Below are 11,151 nucleotides of genomic sequence, written 5' to 3' on the forward strand. Positions count from 1 at the left end.
GGACGAGGGCTGGAGTCAGGCGAGAGGCAGCGGGGATGTGGGAGGGGGGAGCGGGAAGAAAAATATTGAACTTGGTGTGAAAAGCAGTGAAGCAAAGGGGGAAGCCGAGAGGGACGAGCGCTGACTGCAGAGGGGAGGCTGCGAGGGGACAGAGCAGCGTGACCACGGAGTGAACTGTGTGACTTTGTGCAGGGAGTTCCTGAGGGTCCCGCAGAACTCCCGTGTGCGGAACATCTGCCGGGCCCACGTGTGTGTCACCACCCGCGACACGGCACTCTGTGCTTGTCACAGCCGGGATGTCACCCTGAGGCACCGCAGGGTGGCCACACGGACCGCGTGGGCTCTGACCCCGCGCAGGGCTCCAGCCCGGCCCGGGGGTGGGAGCAGCCGGAGCTCTCCGTGGGGAGCGCAGAGCCCCAGCTCTGGTCCGTGGGGACCCCACGGGGGTCGGGCTCCTGCCCGCGGGGTCCCGCTCTGCTCCGTGCGGGTCTCCCCCGCTCCTCCGCGCCGGTGCCGTCGGGGGGGCCGAGCCGCTGCCCTCGGCGGGGCCGGGGCGGGCCGGGGCGGGCCGGGGGAGGCGCCAGGGCCGGCGGCGGAGCGCGGCGAGCGGGGGAGGCGGCGCCGCCGGAGCCGCCCCGGGGAGCGGGGCGGCGGCGGGCGCGGAGCCGGAGCCCGTAGCCGTGGCCCGGGGCCGGGGCCATGCGGCGGGCGGCGGCGCTGGTGCTGCTGGCGGCGGCGCTGAGCGGCCCCGGGGCCGGGGCGCGGAGCTGCCCCGCGCTCAGCCTGGGCTGCAAGTGCGCGGCCGAGCGGGCCAAGGCGGGCGGCGGCCCCGGCGCGCCCCGGCGGAGGGTGGTCTGCAGCGGCGGGGGGCTCCCCGCGCCCCCCGAGCCGCGCCTGCTGCCCGAGGGCACCGTCACGCTGTGAGTACCGCGACCGGCAGCGTCCCGGGCATCGCACCCGGCGCCGAGCATCCCCCCCTGCCCCTGGCATCTCCCCCGGGCATCGCCCTCCGTTCCGGCGCTGCCGCCGCGGCGCTGCTGCCCCGGTGCGGGGCACCCTGAGTGGGACCAGAGCCCACGCGTGGGTCGTGCTGAGCCCTCTCCGTGCTGCAGCTGCGCTCCGGGGAGCCCCCTCATCCCCCGAGCCGGGCAGATGCTGGCGGGGACCGGGCGCGATGCCCCGTGGGGTTGGCAGCGCAATGAAGTTACTTTTTCGTCTCAATAAGCGACTCTGCACCAGAGAAAAGTCGCTCTGCGCTGCGTAGCGTGGTTTAAATCGCCTTAAAGGGGTGTCGTGGCTCTGGGCTGGAGGGGACCCCATCTGTCCCCAGGGCGCGGCGGCAGAGCGGGGCTGCTGTGGACGTGAGCTGGAAATGCAGGAAACGGGCTCTTTCTCCTGCTTCCCTCCGCAGCGTTTCTGCGTGCTGGGGAACATGTTTTTGTTTGAAAGTGACTGCTGTCCCTGGAAATATTTCCTGAGAAGCGATCGGGAGTGGTTAATGGCTTTGGGGTTTGTGCAGAGGTTCTAAAGCTGCTGCTTGGTCCGTAAAGGCTCCTCTTCTTCGCGGCCCCCGTGCCGGCTGGAGCTGGCAGCCGTGTGCTGCTCGCTGCAGGGTTTATTTATAACTCCAGAGGAGATGTTTGAATTAAAATCTGGATTGGAGGCTGGGCTGGCAGCACTGCAGCTGGGGGGAGCGTCGCTTTCCCCTGGAGCATTGTCCCGTGTCAGCCTGCCCATGGTCAGGGCTCCCACCTTGCCCTCCTCGGGTGGGTTGGGTTGGACTCTGCAGAGGATTTGCTTTGGTGGCTGCCTCGTCCTGTCTGCTCTCACGTACCCAAACCCGTGGGTCGTGTTGCTCTGGGTTCCCAGGCTCACCTCACTTTGGGGTGATGGTGACAGCAGAGGTGACCCCGCTGGCACCACTGTCCCCACGTGCAGCGTGGCCATGAGCGCACCGGTGCTACCGGATGGTGCCACGAGCAGGGTCTGGCCGCATTAAAAGCATAAATTGTCCCAGAACAGCAGCGCTGATGGGTGTCCTGGGCTTCCCTCGCTGGGGGACACTGGGGGGCCTCAGGCAGGTGACAGCTGAGCTCTCTGTCACACTTGTGAGCTTTGCTCTTCATGTCTTTCATGGCCCTTCCTCGCTTGTCAGCCCCTTGCAAATACTCATGGGGACGTTCAGTCCTTTGTCAGTTTGTATTTGGGAAAAGCATCCCATCCCACTCCCTGTTCCTGTGCCCTCCCCAGCTGCTCCCAGCAGGGCAGGGGGTTTGTGCTGAGGGCTGCCTTGGAGAGCCCGGGGTGACCGTGCACGAGCATTAGGGCATTACACGATCCCACTAAAACGTGACATGAAACCTACAGGCGTAGGCAGAAACCTACAAATATGCGGTGACCCTGGCTCTGCTCTCGTGCAGTAAACATGATTTATTCCAAACCCTTTCCAGATGGAACAATCAAAACCAGAGGCTCCAACTTTGGGAGCGTCTCCTGGAGGCACTGGGGTGCGGGCAGGGAGTGGAGGGGCCCAGGCATGTGGCAAGGGCTGCATGTGCCTTGGGGACATCCTGCTGGGGACAGCCAAACCTTGAATTCTGTGGATGAGCTGGGTCTGAGCAGGGCTCCTACCCGTGTCCCAGGGTCCCGTCTGTGCCCTGGGGTGCTCAGGTCCCCTCTGTGCCCCAGGCTGTTGCCCCTGCTGCAGGAAATGTGTTTGGGGCAGTAACGCTTCAAAGCAGAGTCGTGTTCCAGTGCTCATCCGGCCCAGCCTGGAATCGGGAGTGCCTGAGTGCTGAGCACGGGGGAGGCTCTTCCCAGCAGCCGGAGAGACTCTGGCCCGGCCGCAGATCCAGCTGTCCGGGCAGTGGCTGGGGACAGGCGGGTGGCCAGAGACGCCTCAGTGGCTGGAGGAGGTCTGTCACCCTGTGGGTCCCTCATCCCGCCTCCCATTCGGCTTTTTCCCACACTCTTGCTTTATTTATCTTTAATTATTAGGCCAGTGCTGAGGAATCCTGCGCTGCCTCCGCGGCAGCTGCTGCACATTTACCCCCCGCGCCTGAGAAATGCGCTGGCATCACCCCTGGGTGGGCAGGGCAGGGATGAGGGACAGGGGACAGGGGGTGAGGGATGCCCGAGGGACCTGCAGCCCCAGCAGATGTTTCTCGGTGTGTGCTCTCCAACACCCACCCCAGTTTGTACCCAGCTTTTTCCTGTCCCCAGCTCCCTGCAGGGAGGAAGGAGGGTGCCCTTGGCTTGTCACCCTCGGCTCATGGGGTTGTCACCCCACTCTGACTCGTGGCCCTGGAGAGGTCACCCGGTTGTTTTGGCAGGACTGGCACCAGCGTGGCCCCAGCCCCGTATCCTGCTCCAGTTAGGAGCAGGGGATTTGGCAACTCTCGGGGCCGTCCCTCCAGCGTGGCTGTGAGGTGCTGGGGGGCTGCAGACAGGGATTAACAAGGCTTTAATCCCCCCCGGCTGACCCCTGCACTAATCGCCCGATGGAAAAAGCGCCACATCCCTAACGAGAGCCGGAGAGGCTCGGCCAGCCCCGCTGTCACACGGGCGGGAGCCCAAACCTCTTCCAGATGTGGAATCCCAGCACAGGCCTCATTTATGTGCACAGCTTGATTGCACTGAAATTACAGATTGTCTGCAGGGAATAGAGGGCTTTGACTTATGACCAATTTCCAGTTCTACTTGAACTCCCCGCTCCAAGACCGGTCTATCCTCAGCCCTGCAGATGGTTTCTTTCTCAAGCCTTCTTCAGCTTTTTATTTGTTGTTTATTGGGCTGCAGCTCCATCAGGTTTGGGTTTTCCGGGGGTTGCAGGTCGTGGTGCTGCCCGGTGCCTCGGAGCATCCCGGCCCTGGCTCTGGAGGCTTCGCCCTCTCTCCGGGGCTTATTTTTCCTGTGCTAACAAAAGCCAAGGGTTGGAACAATAATTTTCACCATCCAAAATAGCCCGGCGTGACGTGAGGCTGGAGGAAACGCCTGGGCACGGCAAAGGGAGGGGAAGAGCCCCCGAGCACCCAAACAAAGCAGGGTGGGAGGGATCCCCCAGGTCTGAGGCTCTCCAGCCCCGCTGGGTTGGAAGATGTGGGGTCCCCTCTGGAATGTGGGTACCCTCTGGGATGTTGTGGGCCCCTCTGGGATGCTGCAGAGTCCCCTGGGATTCTGTGGGGTCCCTCTAGGTTACTGCGTGTCCCTCCCGTGATGCTGCCACCCCCAGAGCCTTTCTCACTGCCAGAGCCTTCAGCACCTCTCACCAGCCCCGGGGCCCCTCTTTTCTCTTCCCGAAATCCCTGTGCAGAGCAGAGCCGTGCTCGGGGCGCAGCCTGTGCCGTATCTGCTGCCGGCATATGCTTTGAATTACTGCACTTGGAGAGCAGAGCGGGGCCGGTCCCGCCCCCAGCGCGGCCCCCCAGGAACCGCTGCCTCCCCTGCCCGGGCTGGGGAGCCACCGGCTCCCCGCGTCCTTTTTTGGTTGGGTCCAGAGGAAGTTTATTGTTTCAGCAGCCCAGTTTCTGGAGCTGTTATTTATCCAAGTGGATTCCAGCACGCTTGAAAAAACAATCTTGTTTTTTTCACTTTTGGCTCCTCTTTTTGAGATGAAAAAAGAGGAGAAGAAGAAGAAGAAGGGATCTGTATCTCTCTGCCGGCAGCCTCGCGGGCTCCGAGCCCCCACAGCCCCGGCTCGGGGGGGTCGGAGCACGGACGCTGCACCCCTTGCAGGCCTGGATTCCCCGGGACAGGAGGATGCTCCTTGGGGCTCCCCCGCAAGCCCAGCACGCATCCCCCATCGTTTCCGTTTGACTCCACGCTCCAGTCCTTAATCCCCGCATTGTCCAGAGGGACTTTTCCAGCCGCCGCTCAATTAGCCGATTATTGTCCCCGCGGCGGGGCTGTCCCCGGCAGGAGCCCCCGCTCCGCGGCCGGAGGGTCCCAGGGCACCGGGCAGGGTGAGGGAGCCGTTTCGGACGGGAGGGTTCTGGGGGTGAGAGGGATCCCCAGCCGGCCCCCCAGGCCGATCGCTCCGGACCGGGCCGGGGGTCACTCTCGCTGAGCCGAGGGGTCCCAGCAAACGGCTCCCGAGGCCGTGGCTCTGCTTCCATCGCCTGCCAAACCTGCGGAAGGGTGCGATGGGAGGGCACCGGTCCCCTCTGCACCCCCAGACCTCGGTGAGTGTGTGGGAAACCACCGCAAGCCCTGCCTGGATCTCCCACCCCCCGCAGCAGCTTGGCCCCGCTGAGCTGGGGGCGGTGGGTCAGCTCACAGCCCTGCATCCCCCTCCTCCGGCTGATCCCTCCTCCCAGGGACAGCTCTCAGAGTCTGAAACGCAGTCAGTGGCTCTGGCTCCATCCCCACATGCTGACAGCTGGGCCTCCAGTGTGCCTCTGGGGCTGCTGGCCCTGGACTGGCTCGGGGTGGCCTCGTGGGCACACCGATCCCGCTGTGTTTTGGGGGTTTTCAGTTAATATCCTCTAAGGGGACAGTGCCAAGGACCCACACGGCTCTGCTGCCTGTGCACATGTGGGAATGGAAAGAGCCGTGGAGCCTGATGAGAACTTCCTGGGGGAAAAAAAAACAACAACCAAACCCAAAAAAACCCAAACAAAAAACAATTTGGAACATAATATCCATGAAACTAGAGAAAACAAAACAAAGCCGTGTTGGAGGATGTGGGTTGTAACTGGGGAGTGCGACCCAGATGGCTTCTGTGGGACAGGGAAGGAAAGAGCCAGGATCCCTACCCAGGAAAAGTTTTCCTGGGAAGAAAAGTTTTGGGCAAACTGTCACTGTCATCACAGCCTTTTTGTGCCAATCCCACCTTTTAGTCAAGGATCTCTTCTCCCGGAGAAAGGACAGACCTGGGCAGCAGCAGCAGCAGCTCAGGGTGCCCTGAGCCATGCGGGGGTCCGGGGGTTTTTCTGGACGGGTTCCAGGGGTGGCTTTGCCCTGCTGGCTGCGGATCACAGGGGCAGCCGATCCTGTTGGAAGTCAGGAGCGTTGCCCTTTAGGGCAGGAGCTGTGGAGTTACGGCAGAGGTGCAGATGGTCCCGGGGTCTGAGTGAGCACCCCCGGCGCTCAGCCGAGGGCCGCGTTCCCAGTGGGGTGCGGCTCTGGGGCTGCGGTTCTGCCACCACCGGAGCATGGCCAGGGCTGCATCCCCCGTGCCTTCGGTTGGGAAACCTCCTGCCGCTGGAGTGGAAAACTCTCGGAGGCCTTGGGGACAGCACGGCCTTGAGCAACAGTCCCCAGCGATGCCGAGACGGGGAACCGGGGCGCGCCACGGGGCGCTGGGGCCGTGACAGAAGCGATAGAAACATCCCTGGAAGCTGTGCCCTGCTCTGGGAAAGGTCCTGGGCCGAGCCGGCACCGCCGCTCGCTGCTGGGGCGAGCCGAGCCCTGGCAAAGAGCGGTCCCGGCGGTGAGGAGAGGCTCAGGCGTGGCCCCGGCCGTGGCAGCTCCGGCCGCCGGCGTGTGGAAGCAATTTGCAGCTGTCGGGGCCGCCGGCCGTTTCTGCTCCCCGCCGGCCGGGTCGAGGGCCCCGCGGCCGCGGCAGTGCCCGGTGGCGGCTCCTCATTAGCACAGGATGCGGGGGCTGCGCTGCCAGACTCCGGCCCTTCCCTCCCACCCAGCCTGCGGGGGGCTGCGGGTCCCGCTCCTGCCCCGAGCCGAGCGCGGCTCCGCGGGCAGCGCGTCCGGAGGGGCCGGGCTGCAGCACACAGCGGCCATTCAGCCCTGCCGCGGGGCCCTCCCGTGTGTAAACAGCCCTGGCCCGGCCTCAATGAGCCCTTTTTTCCCCGCAGCTCCCCCGGCCTGGGCTCCAGGATGCCCTCCCGGCCCGGCTGCCGCCTGGCCCCGCTCCGTCTCTGGCTCGCTTTGCCGGCGCTGGCGGTGCCGGTGCCCACGCGGCCGCACCGGAGCTCCGGGGAGGCAACGCTGGTCCCTGAGAACAGCCTCTGGCTCTGCTAATTGCGCTGACGAGCTTTAATGAGCTCCTGGCTGAATCGCCGGGCGCTGGTGCCCTCCGTTCACTCCCGTCACCCTGTGAGGGGCCCTTTGGTCAGCAAAGCTGTTTATTTTGGGGTAAAATCTCACTGCTGGGAGGCTCCCGGGATAGCCACAATGCCATGACCCTCAGGAGCTGGGGAGCCCCTCCCAGCTGCAGGTCCCGGGGGAGCCCTCTTGGTGCGGCTTGGGGGTCACCTCCTGCTCGTGGAACTCCCTGCACCGAGGTGATGCCGCAAGAGCCAGCCCGGGGATCCTGTGACAGTCAGTCCGTGTGGTCCATGGCATGACAGACCGTGCAGAGCATCCCAACACGGCTCCTGCATCCCCACACGGCCGTTGCAGTCCATGTTCCCACCCGGCCATGCCAGCCTGTGCCTGGAGCTCTCCGTGGCCACCACCGCAGCGGCACAGCCGGGCCGTGGCTTCTCCTGGGGGTCTGCCCGTCCTCACTCCCCAGCAGCTCCTGGGTCACCGGGCACGGCTGGGGGTCTGTGGCGGGTGAGGTAACAGGGCTGACCCTCTCCCTCTGCTCTTCCCACAGGCTGCTGGCCAACAACAAGATCACGGTGCTGGAGAACGGCTCTTTCTTCGGGCTGCGGGCTCTGGAGAAGCTGTGAGTAGGGGTCAGGCAGCAGGGTGGGGGGCAGTGGAGTGCTCCCATGGTGGGTGGTAGCACCATCACTCCCATTCTGCTCCTGGTGTGCTGCAGCAGGACCAGCACTGCAGCGCAGAATTTGCCACTGGCACCCCCGGGCATCCCAGGGACCCCGGGAGCTGCAGTGGGGCCGGAGGCGCCGGGGGGGCCGCGCTCCGTGAGGGCCGGTATGAAAAGCGACATTGTCCCCCCAAACAAAGTCAACTTTCTTATCTCTCCATGAAAGGCATCTCTATGGAGGGAGCTGCGAGAAGGGGAGATTTATGGCCCCCATATGGGTTTGATCTGTAGGTATGCAGGCACGGGGACCGGCACTGAGGGTGTTTTGTTCCCCGCCGCGGCCCTGCGAGGGTCCCGTGCATTCCTGCGCTGTGCGGGCTCCTGTGGAAATCCCCACGGGACTGTTTTTGGGGTGAGTGGAAAGCAGTCACCCTGGGGACACCATCCCGCGAAGCTGAGTCCTCCCCAGCCCGGCTCAAGGTGTGGGGTCACCTCCTGCTGCTGCCGCTGCACCCTCGTGCGGGGGTCGTGGGCCACGGGGACGGAGTCGTGGAGCAGCAGGGGGAGGACCAGGGCTCCGCAGCCCCCGCGTGCCTGGGGTCCCCCGAAAGGTCTCCATATCCTGGGAAAGCAGCTGCCCCAGGCCACCTCCCGCTCAGCACGGGGTCAGAGGGGGCCTGGGGCGGGTGGGCAGCACTCCCCCAGCCCGCCTGGCCTCATCGCGCAGCGCCGCGCCTGATCGCCCTCGACAGGAGCCGTAATTGTTTTCATCGGGTCGCTTCGGGGCCGTGGGGCGGACGTGGCCCATGGAGAGCCCGTGCTGGAACGTCGGGGACACCGTGGGGGCTGCGGGGCCCCTCGCCTCCCATCCTGGGGCTGGCAAGGCCCCCGCCCGCCCCGGCTGCCCACCGCGGGTGCTTTGGGGTCCCAGCATAACGGGGAGAAGCCATTCCCTGCATGTCAGGGGTGCCCCCACGGACCACCTCCCCTCTGGCTTGGCATCTCCAGTGATTTGTAGCGGCGTAATGAGATTAATGAGTCTGAGCGGGGACGGTATGCGGCGGCGGCCGCGAGCGCTCATTAGCAGAGCCCCGCTTGGGAACGGCCCCGGGGGGATGTGGGAGGGCTCGGTGGGTGACAGCAGGGACAAGGATGGGCTCTGTCCACCCATCTGTCTGCCTGTGCTGGGCTGCAGTGGGTGCACAGGGAGTTGTGGGCTCACCCCACAGTGCTCCGGACAGTGAATCAGGGTGGCTCGGGTCCTCGGGGCCAGGGTTTGCTGCAGTCTCTGGGCACTCGCGGGGATTGGGGTCCCCACGTACACGTGTCACTGAGCCACTGATGGCTTTCATGTCTGCAGCGTCACCCCGCCGGGGCTGGGGGAGGAGGGGGCTCGGCACCGCAGGAAATGCAAAGGCAAACGCGCAGAGCAGAGAAAAAGAGGAGCCTTATCGGAAATCAGGAGCCGCAGCCCCGGCCCTGGCCCGCGGGAGGAAGTGCCTGAGTGAGGAAGGCTGCCTCTGGCCAAGCGCCAGGCTGGCTGCAAACCCCTGGGGCCCAGCACGGTCCCCGGTGGGTCCCATCCCCGGCTGCTGGTCCCTGCAGCACCCAGATCCCGCAGACCCGAGCCGGGGGCCGCAAGTTTTGTCACTGGATGTGTTTTGGCCGGCAGGATGTGCTGGGGGTGCTCTGGGGGATGGGAATCCCTGGGAAAGCCAGCGGGACAGGGCGCTGGCAGGGGCGGTCTCCCTGGGCACGAAGCAGGGCTCTGCAGGACGGGCGTTTGCGGGCTGGATGTCGGCGATGGGACTCCTGTCGGTGCCGGTGGCGGTGCAGGTGAGCGGAGCTGTTCCTTCAGCACCAGCGCTCACCTGTGCACACCTGCCCGCACACCTGGCTGCGCTGCCGGCCGGGGCAGCGCCAGGACGGGCGTTTGTCCGGCAGGAGCGCTGGGAAAGGCAGGCGTGGGCAGGGCTCTTGCATCCGCCGAGAAGGGCCGGGATGACGCCGGCTGCGTTTCCTCTCCCCGAGGGCCCCTCTCGGCTCCCCGGCGGGACTCGCCCCTCTCAGCCCGGCTCTGCTGGAAGGGGCTGCGCCTCTCCCCATCGCGGCCCTGCCTCGCGGGGTGTCCCCAGAACAGAGACCCAGCGACGAGCTGCGCGGAGACTGCTATAAATATACACGGATCCATATGGATCCCATTTCCTCTCCCGGACAGCGCCGGTGCTCAGCAGAAGTTGTCTCCCGGCTCCCGGGGGCTGGACAGAGCGGCCGATGCCACCGGTGCTCCCCGCTCTGCCGGCAGCCGCCCCGGGCGGTGTGTGCCAGGCGAGCCCCTGATTAGATGTGAGCCCGCAATCGAGCTAATTGCTCAAACGAGCTTCCCGAGGGCCGCGAGGCCCGTCCGGGACCGTGTTCTTATCCCCACACAAGAGATAACCCGCCGGGGTAGGGCTGCTCCGGAAGCAATGTGGGGCCCTGCCAGCAGCCAGTGCCAGCGTGCAGGGACACTCGAGGCTCCGCGGGGCACCCAGGAGCTGCCATCCCCCCGGGAGCAGCGGATGCGCCTTCCCTGCATCCCTCAGAGAGATAATGAGAGAGAAATGGGATGGAAAACTGTTGATGAAGCCCTCGCAGGGGTTTGGCAGCGCCTGGGGGGGGCGCAAGGAAGGGGATGGGGGCTTGGGGTGGAACGGGTGTGCTCGTGCCCCTGTGCTGGGTCTCCTGGAGATGGGGCTCCCCACAGCACACCCCAAGATCTGTGTCTGTCTCCCCGCAGGGACCTGAAGAACAACCTGATCAGTACAGTCCAGCCAGGCGCCTTCCTCGGCCTCCCCGAGCTGAAGCGGCTGTAAGTGCCGGTGCAGCCCCTTGGACCACCCGGGGCTGGCCCTGGGGACAACGGCGGGGACAGTGGGGCATCCCCAGCCCTGATGGCCCCTCCGCTCACCTTGCAGGGACCTCTCCAACAACCGCATCGGCTGCCTGAGTGCCAGTGTCTTCCAGGGGCTCCCCAACCTCCTCCGACTGTAAGTGGCTCCCTGGGGACATCCTGGCCAGCCCTGTCCCCCGTCTCCTGAGATCGAGGGGGTGTGCGGGGCCTGGGAGCTGTCCCCTCTGCCAGCGGCTCCCTGACCCCCTCCATGCCAACTTTCTCTCCTGTTCTGCAGGAACGTGTCTGGAAACATCTTCTCCAGTCTCCCGCCCGGTGTTTTTGACGAGCTCCCCGCCCTGAAAGTTGTGTGAGTCGGTGTCCCGGGATTTCAGCGCCCGGGGGGGCCCTGCCGAGGGTCTCGGGGCCGGTGGGTGCCCCAGCCCTGCGGGTGCCCCGTGACACCATCCCTTGCAGGGACTTCGCCACCGAGTACCTGACGTGCGACTGCAACCTGCGCTGGGTGCTGCGCTGGGCCCGTGAGCGGCCGGCGCAGATCTCGGAGCGGACAGCGTGCGCGTTCCCCCGGCAGCTGCGCGGCGTGGCC

General features: G+C 65.6%; 1 protein-coding gene across 1 annotated transcript in view; it reads left to right on the forward strand.

Moving 5' to 3' along the window:
* The first annotated feature begins 699 nt into the window (after positions 1 to 699).
* Positions 700 to 11,151, forward strand: part of ADGRA2 (adhesion G protein-coupled receptor A2) — an 18,564-nt gene continuing 8,112 nt past the window's right edge. Inside the window, exons 1-6 of the mRNA XM_033519462.1 lie at positions 700 to 920; positions 7,559 to 7,630; positions 10,452 to 10,523; positions 10,630 to 10,701; positions 10,843 to 10,914; positions 11,022 to 11,141. Coding sequence (XP_033375353.1) covers positions 700 to 920; positions 7,559 to 7,630; positions 10,452 to 10,523; positions 10,630 to 10,701; positions 10,843 to 10,914; positions 11,022 to 11,141 — 629 coding nt within the window. The remainder of the gene's footprint in view (positions 921 to 7,558; positions 7,631 to 10,451; positions 10,524 to 10,629; positions 10,702 to 10,842; positions 10,915 to 11,021; positions 11,142 to 11,151) is intronic.

Source organism: Parus major, chromosome 22 (genome assembly GCF_001522545.3).
Source record: "Parus major isolate Abel chromosome 22, Parus_major1.1, whole genome shotgun sequence".
NCBI lineage: Eukaryota > Metazoa > Chordata > Aves > Passeriformes > Paridae > Parus > Parus major.